Source organism: Xenopus laevis, chromosome 2S (assembly GCF_017654675.1).
Source record: "Xenopus laevis strain J_2021 chromosome 2S, Xenopus_laevis_v10.1, whole genome shotgun sequence".
In the NCBI taxonomy this organism is placed as follows: Eukaryota; Metazoa; Chordata; class Amphibia; order Anura; family Pipidae; genus Xenopus; species Xenopus laevis.
This window is the reverse complement of record NC_054374.1, coordinates 133023483-133040863: the sequence shown is the minus strand read 5'-3', so window position 1 is coordinate 133040863 and position 17381 is coordinate 133023483. Positions and strand designations below refer to the sequence as shown.

General features: G+C 38.1%; 1 protein-coding gene across 1 annotated transcript; it reads right to left on the bottom strand.

Annotated features, from left to right (window-relative positions):
• Positions 1-1105: 1105 nt before the first annotated feature.
• Positions 1106-11971, bottom strand: XB5871033.S (provisional ortholog of core 1 synthase, glycoprotein-N-acetylgalactosamine 3-beta-galactosyltransferase 1 S homeolog). The gene is made up of 4 exons (XM_018250094.2): positions 10926-11971; positions 7091-7279; positions 4213-4880; positions 1106-2639 (listed from the first exon to the last, which is right to left on the bottom strand). The coding sequence occupies exons 2-4, from the start codon at positions 7275-7277 to the stop codon at positions 2415-2417; spliced, it is 1080 nt and encodes a 359-aa protein (XP_018105583.1). The 5' UTR covers positions 7278-7279; positions 10926-11971; the 3' UTR covers positions 1106-2414.
• Positions 11972-17381: the final 5410 nt, after the last annotated feature.

The following is a 17381-nucleotide window of genomic DNA, read 5'->3' as shown; positions in this document are numbered from 1 at the left end:
TATACAATTAACCAGAATATGTTCCTGACTGTCAGGAGGAAAGAATGGACACATTTATTTATCAGAGCTGATAACTGGGCCAATTTTTTTTGTTTTGAACACTCAAATGTCATTTTGTCCTGTGAAGTAGTAGTGTTCAGTTGTATAATGAAATCAGGAATTATTTGTAGAAGAAACTACTGCAGGCATGTCCAAAGTCTGGCCCGTGGGCCGATTGTGGCCCGGTTTAAAATTTACACCTGCCTGTAGCCTCCGCAAGCGACACTTCCTCTCCTTTCCTTTTTTAGACAACTGATTCACACCTAGTGCCCTCTTCTGAGAAGCTCCCAGCCCACAAGACTAGATCGTCCAAGCAGGTGCTGATCGAGAGCACAGAAATGCACATCCATATCCACTTCCAATTCATTCATTGAGACCAGATCCAAGCGCAGAGTTCAGTACATGGGCTGGGGATTCCCGACTGTAACGACTCTCACTGGGGTCTGGGGAACTGACATTTTGGTGCAGTGACGTCACATCCCATAGACTCAGCAATGACATTCCCCTACTCAGTGCTCCAGCACTCACACAAAAAGGGCCATTAGTGGATCCAGTAGAAGGGAAGCTGGAGCAGGACCTGTAGGCAAGAGTAGGTGGAGCACAAGTCACTTGCAACCTGTCACCAGCTGCAGCCGCTACTAACTTTTCCCAATCAGGTTGCTGCGCCTTGGTGAGTCCCAGTCAGTGCTGCCGCTAACTTGCCTGGCGGACTCACTACTTGTCCTGGTGCTGACATGGAGGCTGCTGTGGTAGTGGAGAAGGGGATTGTGCCAGAGACGAACAGAAGCTTTTAACGCAAGGGGGAGAGGCAGCTGGTTGCATTTCACTTCAGCAAGGCAGCAGCGTTTGTCATTTTCCTTCCACTGGCTGTTCTTTGCCATTCCTTCCCATTGGCCACTTACATTTTTTCATGCTGTCTGGGTGTGACTTGCAAGTCACAGGTGCAACCATTACTGCTGGGGGTGGGCATTATACATCCCCTAACCCCAAACCTATACTTTTTTTTATAAGAAAAGGGACCCAGATTTGCTCTTGAATCATCAGATATACACATTAAGATGTTCTGTCTTTTTATTCAAATTATCTATAAATTATTATGCATTTTAATCTATACGGTTTTTGGCTATGCGTTCAAATATCTGCAGTGCAGTGGTAATATCAATTCTATGGTGTAATGTGAATGTGCTTGCAGCTTATCTCCTGATGTATGTCAAGTCTGATTCACAACAAGCAGAGTGCATCGTTTATATAGTACAGTGCTGAATTATCTTTTTACTTGATTTCATTGCTACCCATTCACTGATACATTCCCAAAGTGTCACTCTGAGGGCAAACATTCTAACCATGACTCCACTTTGCTGTCCATGCAGCACATTTGCTATTCTCTGAGTATGTTAATGCCCATTCATGCCTTAGGTATTAGCATTGACAGATTTGTCATTACCAAGTAAATATTACTGCTACGGTACGTGATTCCTTGTTTAAATGAGGCATGGAGAATAAGTCAAACACACTTCACTTCTCCACTCCCTAAACGATATGTACGCGTCCACCTCCGTGAGTGAATGATCCTGATTGCAAGTTAACTACCTCGGAAGGGATAGTGGCGTCAGGCTGAATGGTCGGCCCCCACACATTTTCACCTCACCAAATATGGCTCTCGTTGCAAAAAGTTTGGACACCCCTGAACTACTGGAATGTAGGAGAGAGATTGGGGAGGGGCTGGGCTTGTGGTGAATATCGCCTTAGAAATTGATCACTTGTATAAGAGCATTAAACTGACCTAGTGCCTTTATATAAACTCAGAAAGGAGCAATAAACTAATCTAGTTCAACTTCCCTTTTACACTAAGATACACAAGCTATTTTGCTATTTATCTTCATTTTGGTGTGGTTGGATTTTTATTGTTATTGCTATTTTTCTTTTCTTTCTTATGTATCTGTTAAAGACTTATCCCATATATTCTTCAATTTGATATTGAACTTGGTATCCTCTGACAATGGCCTGAGCGACCAATATCAGCCAGTTATCTGTTGGACTGGGACAACATTGGTATCATTATGTGGTCCTCTGAGGACACTTCTTTATAGGCCTTTTTTTATTTTCCTAGTATTGACCCAGGGCAATATCATCAGATTTTACCTATCTGGCTCAGCATGTGGGAAATTCCCATTAAAATCTGAACATTTGGCACTGTTGACAAATGAGCAGATCTTTAAGCATATACCCATCTTAAAATGAAAAGGTTAAATTCTATATCCAGGCAAGCTGCAAAACAAAATAATTAACCATAAAAAGTCATGATAAATTGTAGGGTGTCATTGTCGGCATCATGCTAAAACATCATTGTAGGTCCAAATTCCCATGATGCTTTATCACTCCATTGGTGGTTCTAAGAAATCAGATAAGGTTCTATTAGGTTTCACAGTTTCATTCTGTATGTAAACAGGGAGGTTGTCTGCATTCTCTGGTAACGGTGGCTGGTAACGATATTGGTATCCATATGCTCGGAGATGGTATGTAAAATATTCCAAAGCATACATGTCTTCAGGATCAATGTAATGAAAGGATATGGCCAGATCCGAGCAGCACTGGGGACCCTGCAAAACAAAATACATAGAACGACTTATTATATAAAAAAAGAAAAGGTTTAATGAAAGTTGAATTGTTGTTCTGACATACAAATAACAAGAGCACCTCCAGCTCAAACAAGTATACTTGAGGTAGGGACTGCTGGAATTTTTATTTATCCAAGTGTGAATCAGTCGTATAATTAGATGTTACTGGGCCCCACAGAAGAATATTTTAGGGCTCCCAATCATGGAATGATGACTTATTTGGTTTAAATATCCTAACACACAACAGTACACTGAAGCCATGAGTCTTGTTCCGGTAATCTGGATTCGGTTCGGGATTTGGCCTTTTTCAGCAGGATTCGGCCGAATCCGAATCCTTCTACCCGGCCGAACCGAATCTGAATCCTAATTTGCATATGCAAATTAGGGGTGGGGAGGGAAATTGTGTGACTTTTTGTCAGAAAACAAGGGAGTAAAAAATGTTTTCCCTTTTCCACCCCTAATTTGCATATGCAAATTAGGGTTCAGATTCGGTTCGGTATTCGGCCAAATCTTTCACGAAGGATTCGGGGGTTCAGCCAAATCCAAAAAAGTGGATTCGGTGCATCCCTACTGCCTGGTGATGTTGTGATGACAGATTATATTAATGCCTTTCAGAGTGGCAAGTGTGACTTCGAAAAGAAGTATAATATACAAGGTTACTGTGATCTTAAGTTCTACACTTGAATATAGGGTTTAGTTAGGCACCAGCTTACAATAAAATACACAGTCAAACAGACTTTAAAGTTATTGAAGGAAAGAAAAACTTGAGTTATATAGAAAGGATTGAAATGCTGGCTGGTTTCTAGGGACTGATTTATTAACCCTCAAGCTTGCTTCTTGATATCTTGAAACTCCTTGCCAGATTTGAAGCATTCCACCTCCTATACATGTATAATTTTACTAGGGATGCACCGAATCCACTTTTTTTGGATTCGGCTGAACCCCCGAATCCTTTGTGAAAGATTCGGCCGAATATCCTTCCGGGCGGGAAGGGGAAAACATTTTTTATTTCCTTGTTTTCGGACAAAAAGTCACGCAATTTCCCTCCCCACCCCTAATTTGCATATACTGAATCCTGCTGAAAAAGGCCGAATCCTGGCCGAATCCCAAACCGAATCCTGGATTCGGTGCTAAATGTAACCTTATGTAGTTAAAAAAATAAAACAAAGAATACATATTTCCTAAATAAATTAATTTCACTTTGTTAGTACAGACGTGGGTACTGCCCTGATAGCGTGTGTCAGCTTACACATGCTTTGTATAAACTATGTACCCAGACAGTTTCCCTTTTTTGCCTTCAAAGTGGGCATAAATATCCCAGTGGCATGCTGGGATAATATGTACAGTATATAATGCAGGTTATACCGACATGCATTGAACTTGTTTAAATTAAATTATGGGATTAGCACCAAGTCTCTCCTCCATCCCCCCGATATTAGAAAAAATTTAATATTTAACATTTTTTGGCCCATTATCATAATGTATGTAGTAACATGTAGTTGAAAAATGTAACAGCCAATATGACTTGGAAGTCATTTGTATTATGAATACTAACCTCCACAATAGGATAGACACAGTAGCTCCAGTACCAGAATGACTTCGATTCTCTAAATCTCATAGTCATATGGTGTTCGGGAGGAAAAGGGTGGAAGGTTTCTCTTTTCTCAGTGTCCCTTGAGTCCCCAGCTATCACTCCCACTAGCTGCATGCAGTTACCTATTGCCACATCTTCGGTTGAGGTTGTGTGTGTGCAGACACCAGTACGGAAACCTTCTACAAAGCGTATAAGGGCTTCCCTGCTAAGAACATATCCAGCTCCTCCACTCATGTAACCCTGCTTGATATATGGTTTGAAGCGCTTCCCAAAGTAAATCGGCTGGTCAGGGGTGTAATTTGAAAGCATCCATCTCAAATTGTCCATTATTACAAATGTATCGTCATCTGCCTTGAAGAACCATTCTGTCTCATTCAGATAGTACTTGTGTACATAATGGAAGGCACGTATTGTTTTCCAGTAAAGTTTGTCTCTGCCTTCCCCAGTTCCCAGACCAGTGGTAGGGAACTGATTATCGGTGATGGAGCTCATGAATAGTGCTACATTGCAGTGACGGGTCCAGGAATTCTTCACATGAATAGTTTTGGTCTGTAGATTTGATGGTCCAGTCATGATCCAACAAAGAACTCTGACTTTTTTGGAGAGTTCCTCACTCACACTGCCATCTTCTGTGGTGTAAAACAAGGAAAGATTTGGTGGAAGCAATACGAAAAATATTATCTACAACATATGCCTAGTAATGTTAAAAAGTGAAAAAGCTCATTATTAAAAAAAAGAAAATCGTGATCAGGACTCTGTATATTTTGAACATCTTTTAGGCCTTTCTCAATACAAAACATTAGAGCACACCCACATTAACTTCTCATAAAATCAGCTTTGTATTTGAATTGCCATTACTACAACAGGTGACTAAATTAAATCTGTTTTAAGTACCATGCCACAAATTTCAAATGTTGCAGGCACTCCGAAAGTCAAAGATCGCTCAATTCGACAACGGTTTAAAAACGTCCATCTTTATTGTTCCGGTTGATTAAAACCACAGCATCCAAGGTCTTAACATGCCACATAGCATTTCCCCATCTAATGGAATTGTCTCATAAACTGCCAGTCAGTGCTGTCAGACTGCATTATACACACTTTTTAAAGGGGACCCGTCACCCAAACAAAATTATTCCAAATCCTATTTTATCTGGTTAGTCAAGCAAAATTAACTTTAATTACAGTGTATAAATTATTTGAATATTGTTTCCATCAGTCTGGGAACTCATAATTATAATTATTATAGCAACCAGGAAGGAGCCATTTTGTGGACACTGTTATTAAGCCAAGCCTTGTATCATCTCAGAATCTTGTTTGTGCACCAGGGGACAGGGACCCAATGTCTATCCCCATGCCCTGGTTACACAATTAAATCGTTAAGAGAGCTGGGGGAATGTAGGGAGAGCAGTGACATCTAGGAAGTGCTGAATGGAAAGTGAAAGTAATTGCTTGCCCTGCTTCTATGCCTAGGCATAGAGGCGGGGTAGGCAATATTTGATTGACAGCTGATATTTTAAAATGAGTTTACAACAGCTATGAATGCTTTAATAAAAAAAAAGAAATTGGATTTCATATTTAATTTAAAAAGGACTTTTATTATACAGATTTTTATGTCTGGGTGACGGGTCCACTTTAAAGCAGACAATAATTGGTTGCAACACTGATATATGTTACTCATACTTTCAAGACATCTTCATGTACCTAAAAAATAACAAAGGCTTGCAATTACACATTTCAGGTTATCTACACAATGTATACAGTGGCCCCTTTGTATATCAAAGCCACATTACAGCAGTAAAGTGTTTATTTATTGTTTATTTCTATGCACATTACTTACATTGCATTTATTACTGCTGACATTAGAGGGTACCCTCTATAGCAGCCAGATAGTATCCTAGGCACTATAGTTGCGACAGCCATGTGGAGCAACGCTGGTGTAAATAAACTCTACGACTAAATCCTTCCTTGTGTGTGTTGGTCAAGACTCACATATGTGCTTACCATCATAGATATTCTACTAAATATCACCTTCTGGAAAGCATCTCTTAATCTGTTTTTTTCACAAGTGTTAATAATAAGGCATACCATACTCCCAAAAGCAAATCCATGCGTTCCTTCATTTGGGTATACCAACACAATGATGGGCCCTAAAGCAATACCATTTTTTCACCCCAATCCTTCTATCTATCAAAATATACTATAACTAATGCCACTCTTAGGCCCAGAGCAGTTCCTGAGGACGGAGTGCCATGAAATTGGATACCCGGTGGATAGTCCAACTTCAGGTCTTTCCCTCCATACAGATAAATAGCCACACATTTCTCAAAAAGTAAATATATATATATTCATAAAACAAAAATGCGCAAATCACTCCTTTAAAATACGCCTTTAAAGTTAATACCACTGATTTATCTCCCATTTAAAATATTCATTTGCATTGCCATTATCTTTCCTGTATGTAACCACATGGTGTCGCTACTCGGCTACTCTTTTTATCATTTTATTTTTTACATTGACAACTTTAATTTATGTATATTGAAAGTTTCTTAGACTATATTCCCCATGTTCAGTACTAAAGACCTTAAAGGGGACAGTTTGAAAGGGTTTTCAAGATTTTACACATGCTGCATTTTAAATGTTTGTTTTTTAGATTTAGCAAATGAATGGTATTCTGCATTGAATCAGATATATATAAATATATGTATCAATTGCAGAGAACTTTGACTTACCTACAAAATGCACAATTATACCGTACCAACGATGCCCAAACTCTTTATCACAAAAATACATTAGAAGGGCACCTTTGTCATATCTCTGAAGTTTATTGTTGCTTAATTACCTGGCAGATGAAAATGAGGCATTCCGACCTCTGGTAGTAGCTCCGTGTTCTTCCATGATCGGATTACTAATGGAGGCTGTGAATTTCTCTCCAAAAGTATTTGAACCAAGTAGAAAGTCGTGAAGAAGCCTACGGCAGTTCCCAGAATTAGTGGCAGCCATGCCACCTTGGCACATATAATCGACATTTCTGTAAAGATCAGGTTTTAGATATTAAATTATTGTAATGCTAATTTAACTGAACTTCTACTCTAAGGGCTCTTACTCACATGCATCAAATTCAAATAGCTGTTCATTATGTTCACTATTTAATAAGTCAACCCCAATATCTGCTTGCTGACTAGAAAGATGGGCAATACCACTAGTTTTGAATATATCATAATTTTACAAGTCTAAAAGGTCTTGTGGCTTTAATTTGGCTCCTGTATTCATCAGGGTGGCACATAGATAGGGTTAGGGCTAGAGTGGGTTCACAGTGCAAAGAAGCATTAAGGGACATGATTCTGCTAAGCTTAGGGGCATATTTATTAAGGGTCGAATAGTAAATTAGAATTAAATTTTTTGAATATTTTTTTTGAATGTGAGATTTATCACACCTTGACCATGGGAACAGTTGTAATTCGATTATGTGTCACCTAAAACCTGCCGAGTTAATTTGCAAGTCAATGGCAGAGGTCCTTTGAACCATTTGAATATAATATTATTAATTGCCTTCCTGACTTTCGAATCTCTTTTGGGAGGGACAACTCGATTTCTAATTTGATTCAAATTTTCGGGTCGGCGCTATTCAATCAAATATTAGACGTTCAAATTTTTTCTTAAATAACCTCCCATTTATTAGAGTAAAAAAAAATTCACAGAAATTCGACCTTTGATAAATCTGCCCATTAGTGTTTTTGCACTTGTATCTGGGCCAGTAATAAATGACTCCTGTGATGTTTAATACAAAATATTAAAATATTAATGGAATATTAATGGAAGACTAAGTCACCCTTGTAGATGGCTATGCTGCTCCATGATACCCTCTACTGGAACTTTTTTTTCATGAAAACTAATACTAAAACTAAGTCCTAAGTTATATAACTCAATCCAGAGCCAGAATATTCACAGTCTTCTCTAGGTTTGAAATTCATCATAAATTATGTGTTGAATGTCGCACAGATATTAATTTTCAGGTTATAAGTCCAAGAGAACAGGTCTTAAAGTAACTTAATCATCATGACAAACTCATTGTGTTAATTTGCCCTTCTTGCCAACAGTCACAATACACACATCTATTTCGACTTCAAAGTGCCACTTGGCTCCAGACACAATCATTTTTGTTATGTTCGCAGTCAGTGAACAGGATGTCTGCTTTGTGATCTTTTTTATTGATTAGTTTGTTCTTTCTGACTAAGTAAACACTCAATGTTAATGTGGAAGCAGGCCTAGAGAGCAAAGTGGAAATCTCTACAGATAATAGAAAGGTAGTGGTGCAATAAAAGTCACAAAGTTTGTGCCAGGTTTAGTAACACACATGAACAAATCAGAAGGTAACACGGGGAGGCACATTTATCAAGAATTTAATTTTGAATTCATATAATTACAGTATATGTATTAATAAAATGAATGATGAATTTAAATGACCCCAAAAATTCAATTCGAATTTGATCTGAAAAATCTGAAATCTGAAAAAAAACGTGAATGTCAGGAAGGCTGCAAACATCTCCAAATTGATCTCTGGACCTCTCCCATTGACTTAAACAGAAATATGGCAGCTTTTAGGTGGCAAATAGTCGAATTCAAATTTTTAAAGGGCCAGAGTATGATAAATCTCGAAAATGTAATTCAAATTTTTTTAAAAAACTTGAATCGAGTTTGGTAATTCTCTAGTCGAATTTCGCAGTTTTGACCATAATTGGAATTCGAATTTTCAATTCCACCCTTGATAAATCTGCCCCTTTGTGGTCACCTGTAATAAAACCTCAGAGTGTAAGCTCCACTGGGACAGAGACTGATGGGAATGATGTATAATTAGTGATGGACTAATCTGTCCCATTTCGGTTCGCTGGAATATTCGTGAAACGGCAAAATATTCATTAAAGCCAATGGGCGTCATTGACGTGTGCCAATTTTGACAATTTTTATTTCATGGCGATTTTTCCCCACCATTTGCGGGCAGTGAAATATGTAAATTTGTAGCGAATCCATGGCTGGCGAATAAATTCGCCCATCACTATGTATAATCTCTGTAAAGTGCTGTGGAAATGTGCAGGATATAACAAAAAAAACATTGCACTATAAATAATGTAGTATTCAGAGATTTTAAGTTAGAAAATAAGGCACCATACTGATGCTACAGTTCTGTTATTCTTAAGGGCCCAGGTTCATTTCTTGTGTCAGATCTTTGGGAACTTGTACTTTTGGGAATAGCTCTTATGGTGTAATTTAATAAAATTTGCAAATTTACACTAGGTTTTAAAACCCATAGCAACCAATTTGATACTTGCTTTCAAACAATTGCCAGGTAAATGCTAAATGCTATTTGGTTGCTATGGGTTACTAGACCTGATGCACACTTTTAGAATTCATTGCATTAGGTACAATGCAGGGTGTTACAGGGTGTAACTGATCCAGAAAAGAGGCATTCAAATAATAATACAAACGACAGAAAAACCAGAAGAACCTGCCACTGATGTCTTTTATCATACATAAAAATATTCTACATCGTTTGAGTTTTTTCGAAGCAGGAAGAACAGGTTAAAACACAGAAAATGGGGGCTGAAAATCAAGAAAAGTATGAGCCACTTTGTCCCAATTTACAAAAGGAAACTATGCCTAAATACACACACACACAAAACATTGGCTAGCTTATTACTTACAAATTTTCACAACACATTTAAAAATACAAGAGTATAACATACAGTATAGATACATAAATACAGCTATGCGATCTGTTATCCAGAAAGCTTCGACTTATGGGAAGGCCATCTCCCATAGACTCCATTTTAATCAAATAATTCTCATTTTTAAAAATGATTTATTTTTTCTCTGTATTAATAAAACAGTATGTTGTACTTTATCCCAACTATCCTATTGGGTTTATTTTATGCTTAAATAATTTTTTAGTAGACTGAGGGGCAGATTTATCAAGGGTTAAAATTTGACCAACTGCAATTTATTAAAAAAAAATCTAATTTTCAAGTGAAACTCGAATGTCAAGAAGGCTGCAAACAACTCCAAATGGATCCCAGGACATCCTCCATAGGTTAAAACATCAATTCGGCAGGTTTAAGTTCTTAAAAGGCGAGAGTATGATAAATTCCGAAAATCAAATTCGAATTTCAGAAACTCAAATCAAATTTTAACATTTCCCTAGTCGAATTTGACAGTTTTGGCCATAAAAAACGTGAAAATTCGAATTTTCGACCCTTGATAAATTTGCCCCTTAATGTGTAGTGATCCAAATTACAAAAAGATGTCTTATCTGGAAAACCCCATTTTGGATAACACGTATGGCTAAAGCTAAAGGACATAAATACAATAAAACATTCACTTAAAATGTTTACACTGCATAATAAATATAACAATTACACAACCAGTTGTTTTCATGGGTGTCTAGTTGAAGCTAAAAACTAATAACCTTCACTCTATGGCTTATATGAGAACGTGTGTGTAGAGGGCTGGTCAGTCGCTAATATTAATAGATGTTACAATAGCATTTAGAAGAGACTTGCAAAGATACAGTACTTTAGAAGCAGAACTGGCAAAAACAGGTAATAAGTTGCCAATCAATGGAGAGACTGGCCCACAATAAATTAAGCTTCATATAAAGTGATAATGAGAACAGCACATACCTTCTTACAGAATAGACACAGCGACTCTCAGATGTCCCCTTGATGCAGAAGCAACATATTTTCACGTGCTAATACTTACTCACACTCCAATGCACTCAGCCACACTCACCCACAACATGGATTCACACAAGCAGATTTAGTTTTAATTCATACTTTCAAAAACACATACACAAACCAGCAGCAAATTCAGTCTTTTTCACCCACACTGAAGCAGAAACTCTCTCTCACCCACATGTGACCAGGCTGTCGCTCACTCCCTGGATGAAAAGAATCCGTAATAAGAATCAATCAGTTTGCTGTCTGGCAGAGAAAACCAGTATTTTTATCAGAAGAGTGGTAGTGCATCAGTAACGGCTATGATTCTTTGAATGCTGAAATGCTATGACGGGGACATGTGGCAATTGCTCTGCAGCAGAGGAACTCTACAGTCCCCACCACCAGACTTGTAAATTTAAAGGGCTAGGCAGTCAGGAATTTGACAAACTTGTATTTGTTACAATCTACAGCAAGCAAACAGTTAACAACAATAATGAAAATACCCGGAACAGAAATCTAAGAGTTACTCATGAACAAAGTTCAGCTTCCTCCTCTGTCTTATAGAAATTGGTATATCGTTTCACAGCCATTCATTCTACACATTATTATTATTATTGTTATTATTATTATTACTGTTATTGATATTATTATTGTACCTCTGTTTTAACCCGAATGTTAAATGCATCTATCTCTTTTGTTTAAGCCATTTGTATGGATAATTCTTTTCACTTTCACGTTGGTTTATTTGCAGTATAAAATATTCTAGTTCCCGTTACCCCAAAGATTTTGTTTTTAGGGTGAAATCAAATATGTAGAAACTGACAAGTAAGTCAAGAGAACAATGGCTGAAATAAAAGGTCTACTAATTAGTTAACAGCTTTTTTAGATACACATCAGCCATAATATAAAGTAACACATTTTATAAATAGGGCACCATGTATTTATTTTCAATTCAAACCCTATTGATTTTGTTGAACTTATGTTATAGTGAAGTGTGGACCTGACCCTAACCCGCCACTCCATTACCCACACCTGACCAAAACTTGTTGCCCGTGCGAATTTAAAGACCCGCCCAACCTGTTGCACTATGATGCCACAGAAGAGGCAGGGCCACGCAGGCGCAAGTCTATAAAAAGCACTGGATATGCTGGCTGCTGAAAGTAAGGACATGGGTGGGGACGGGCTCAACCTGAAATTGCCCATGACCCGACAATCATGAAGTCAGTCCGAACCTACCCAACCAAAGGGTCCTGCAGGTTTTGGGCCGGCCCACACATAACTATTCATCAAATTAAAATTTTCTTGCAGCAAAGTGCAGTGTCGTACTGGGACACCAGGGGCCCACCCAAAAACCTTACACCAGGGGCCACCATAAAATCTTAGATCAGGGGCCCACCCTCTCAGTACTAATATTCTTCATCTCCTCAATCAACCTCTATTCTCCTAGTCTGTTTTCTTTATACTATAATCAATTATTCCATCTATATAGCCTCATTGTTCTCATAGAAATAGGGAATGGCCATGAAATAGGCCAAAAGTTTAGCAGCATGAGGGTCCACTGACACCTGGGCCCACCGGGAGTTGTCCTGGTATCCTGGTGGGCCAGTCCGACACTGGCAGAGTGTGACTCAGGTTTAGAGATATGAAGGTTAATTTACAACATCAAGTCCAGTGGCGTAACTATAGAGTGGGGTCTATACAATTCAAAGATAAAGAGCCACACTCACACCAATCACTGTTTGAAGTCACAGGTGCACGCTGTCTCCTCTCTGCAAAAGGTTCTCACACATGGATTGAAGTAACTGCAGCAGCACTCTGTTCTGTGATAAATGATATTTATTCGTGCATCGGCAACGTTTCGAGCTATACCAGCTCTTTATCAAGCCAGGCTTGATAAAGAGCTGGTATAGCTCGAAACGTTGCCGATGCACGAATAAATATCATTTATCACAGAACAGAGTGCTGCTGCAGTTACTTCAATCCATATAGAGTGGGGTCTGCTTCCTCTTTAGCGCAAGAGAAATCCCCCCTCACTGATCACTATATGGAATGCAAGCGAAGGGAGCAAGCGAGAGGAGCGGGAGGGAAGATGGGTAGGAGCTGCGTTCTGTGTGGGGCCCCCCCAAACATAGTTTTTGCAGGAGGGCATGGTGCCCCATAATTAAGCTATTGATTAAGTCCAAGGGGTAAATTTATCAAAGAGTGAAGTTCCGCCACTAGAGTGAAATTCCGCCGCTCTCAATTCATTTCTATGGGATTTTGAAAGGCTTATTTATCAATGGGTGAAAGTGAAAGTTCACCCTTTAATAAATACGCCTATAAAAATCCCATAGAAATGAATGGAGAGTGGCGGAATTTCACTCTAGTGGCAGAACTTCACTATTAACTTCACTTTTTGATAAATATACCCCCAAGAGTCTTGCATAAACATTGAAACATATTTGTGTATGGATGCCATTAATAAAAGGAACATGCTCTGAACATGCTCCTTGCACTTTCACATACATTTGCTGAGCACCAATGTACCCACCCACCCTGCTCTAATGAAACTGAAACAGAGGTGAAAACACTGCATTGTGGGGTGAAAAACACTGGGGCTCATTTATAAACACTGGGCAAATTTGCACCTGGGCAGTAACCCATTTTTGCTATAGGTTGCTGCCCACGTGCAAAGTGCCTAGGGTTTATAAATGAGCCCCACAAGGAATTGCATCTGAAAACTGCTCTGTTTTAGTAAATAAGCCTTTTTAGTGCTATTGTAACCACAGGTTAATATTGTCCAGAATATTAAAATCGTTACTTAAAATCATGGTTTATCAGCTTCTACATTTTCCCACAGTGGTATATAGCCCTATTCAGCTACTGAAGGAAATCCTGCAATGAGGAAGGGACAGGTATTCCCAGCCTTCCTACTGACTTGACTTGAGCAACGTACTTGTGAAGGGAAGGTGGATTTAACCAAATACAGGTTGGGGACCTATTATCCAGAATGCTCGGGACCTGGGGCTTTCCAGATAACAGGTCTTTCCGTAATTTGGATCTTCACACCTTATGACTACTAGCAACATAAAATAAACCCAATACGTTGGTTTTGCTTCCAATGAGGATTAATTATATCTTAGTTTGGATCAAGTACAAGGTACTGTTTTATTATTATAAGTTTTCTTATTATAAAGAAAAATTTGGATTATTTGATTTTAACGAAGTCTACGGGGATGGCCTTTCCGCAATTCGGAACTTTCTGGATAATGGGTTCCTGGGTAATGGATCCCATACCTGCACTCTATCCTCGAAAGCTTCAGTAGAATTCTGACTTAATCCCTTATGCTCATGCTGTATTCAAATATGAGAAATATCCCCCAAAACGGTATCATCCACACAGAAATATATCCATCTTTTAAAAAAAAAAAATAATAATTATATATATATATATATATATATATATATATATATATATATATATATATATATATATATCTATATCTATATCTATATCTATATATATATATATAGATATATATATATATAATTTTTTTTTTTAAAAGATGGATATATTTCTGTGTGGATATATATATATATATATATATATATATATATATATATATATATATAAATAAAATACAATATGATCCAGTTTGGCCATTTCCTTATAATTTTCCTAAATGTGAATTTTAGCAATGATGAAAGTTTGGCATAAAAATAAAATAGCCTTGTACCTTACTAGTGCCCCATATGTGCTCCAACCTTGAATTTTTTACAAAGCGTGGAAAAGGGTCTTATTCAAGGTAGGAGAAATGGGGAGATAGAAATACAAAAATCCGAGATCTGGTGAGGGGAGATGATACCTTTAAATGAGATACAAAGGCGATGGGGAAAACACCCCGGAGATATATGGGGATACAATCAGGTGAATCATTATATACAATTGCTCGGATATCAAAACTGGGAGAGAACTTTGACTCGGTGGGAACAATTAATAGAGGAAGATTCAGAAATATCTAAATCACTGTCGAAACTTAATAGGATTTTATTAAATAGTGACAAATTTAAAATTCCTACGTGTTGTTTGCAATGGGAAAAGGAATTGGGTATTATTCTCTCAGATCAAGGGTGGACAGAGATATTTAATTATGGGCACAAGATGTCGAGGGCCTCTTAGACAAAAGAGACAATATTTGAATTGGTAACCAGGTGGCACTATACACCAGTAAGGCTAAAAAAGGTGTACCCTCATTACTCTAATGTATGCTGGAGATGCAATGAAAGCGAGGGAACCCATATACATATATGGGTCACATGCCCAGCTTTGAAGGAGTTTTGAGATCAGGTGTTGGATACTATTAATAAAGTAACAGCAATTAAAATAAAAAGGGAAGAGCAGGCTTTAATTTTATTGAATATTAAGGAAGATAATCTTACAATGTTGAAGGACTCACTAACCTTTCATCTGCTCCAATCAGCAAAAGCCCTCATCCCCAAGCAGTGGAAATCGAAAGAGACCCCTTCTTATATTAGCTGGCTGTCGGCAGTAGAAGAAATTAGACAACTAGAATAGTTAACACTCTTATATCAGAACAAAAGTGTACTTTATTGGAAGATTTGGTCCCCGTGGCATAGATTTCTAGAGTCACTGGATCAAGGGGTAAACAAATAAGGGCTACAGTGTGGAGATAATAAGTCTAGGAAAAGGAGCAGATTAGAGGTTAAGACAGAGTAAGTAACACAGCTAACTGATAAACAAAATAATAATGGATGTTGTGAATATTATGGAGCCACTGTTTGGTTTATGTTTCTTATGTTTCTATACACCCCCACCCCTTTGTTTTTTGTATCCCTACCCTATGAGTTAAAAAATGTAGCTTTTTTAGAAATAAAGAATTAAAAAAAAATTTGAATTTTAGGCCAAGTGCCGGGGTACAAAGAATTTCTACTTTCTAATTTTCCTAATTACATACAACAAGTTAGTATGTTAAACAAATATATTTCTATGGAAATAGCAGAGCAAAACTCATTCACTTGCAGTAGGCAAAACAGAGGCAGAAGAGGAACATTATGGACACATAACTACGGCATTGGTCAGTATTAGGTTGATCCAAAGCCTATTAGTCGGAGTATAGTTTCAAAATGCTCACTTCACTTCCATGAATATATTAATAATCAGCCAGATTCAAATCTGGTAAGTGTGGTGTCCTGTATTATAACTGGAAGTAGCTGCTTTCTACAAGGTTTGATAGCTGGGCTTCCCTGAGAAGATTTGGATGACACAATCATTGTGTGTGATAAAGTTAAAGTCTGGTACCCCTTAATAGGGATGCCCTGAATCCACTATTTTGGATTCGGCTGAACCCCCGAATCCTTTGTGAAAGATTCGGCCGAATACCGAACCAAATCCTAATTTGCATATGCAAATTAGGGGTGGGAAGGGGAAAATATTTTTTACTTCCCTGTTTTGTGACAAAATGTCGCACAATTTCCCTCCCCACCCATAATTTGCATATGCAAATTATGATTTGGATTCTGTTCGGCCAGGCAGAAGGATTCGGCCGAATCCGAATCATGCAGAAAAAGGCCGAATCCTGGATTCGGTGCATCCCTACCCCCGAAGAACATAAACAAATTACTTTCCAGACAATAAGACATTTTTACCCAACTAGGGTTACCTGGTTATTCCTTCCTTAAGGTTTATCTCTTCTTGGAGAATTGATTTTGTCCAGTAGGATTCTCTGCCTTCACAAGATTAACCTTTAAAATGAGAGCATACAATGAAGTATCAAAATATCACAATATCATTGCAGTAAGTGGAGGAAGTTCAGAGTAGAGACCTCCTATTTGGAGGCCACGGTGTTCTAGACGTTAAAGCTCAGCAGTAGTTGGAGTGTTGCAGGTTGTGTCTCTCGCTCTCTCTCTTTATATATATGTACAGAATAATGGAAATGTGTCATGCAGGAGATCTCTGACTTTTATCTACTTTCCTCCCTCCTCTCTCAATCCCCACCCACCAAAGGTTCCTTTGCGAATTCCCATTTAATCCAGGTCCAGAGTGAGAGAGGAGGCAAACCCAGGCCATGCGTGAAGAGTGGGACATCATTTTGAGAGGACAAATCCTTAAAGCAAGGAAACTTTAAAACGTTTTGGAATGATGATGTAACTACATAATCTGTCACATCAGATGCGAAGATGCAATTACAAGTGGATAATTAGCAAGTGCTGTGTGTGCAGCTATTTAATGAGCCCTATTTGGTAGTTAAACTGCAACTAATGTTGGTAAAGCGGTTATAGGCATTTTTGACCTCTAATGTACTACGTGGGACAGTCATATGTTTATTACATTTTAATTGAAGATATTACAATGAATGTTCTTTGTTTTTAATTACAGTATATAAGTCCAGAGCAGGCTGTTGGTCATCTTTTAGACGTGTC

What these genes read in the sequence shown, in the direction of transcription:
- XB5871033.S (XM_018250094.2), bottom strand. Translation starts at nt 7,277, where the DNA reads ATGTCGATTATATGTGCCAAGGTGGCATGGCTGCCACTAATTCTGGGA. An exon ending in GCCTCATTTTCATCTGCCAG is followed by an intron (nt 4,881 to 7,090) that starts GTAATTAAGCAA and finishes TTTACACCACAG; the next exon opens with AAGATGGCAGTGTGAGTGAG. An exon ending in GTGTCTATCCTATTGTGGAG is followed by an intron (nt 2,640 to 4,212) that starts GTTAGTATTCAT and finishes TTTGTTTTGCAG; the next exon opens with GGTCCCCAGTGCTGCTCGGA.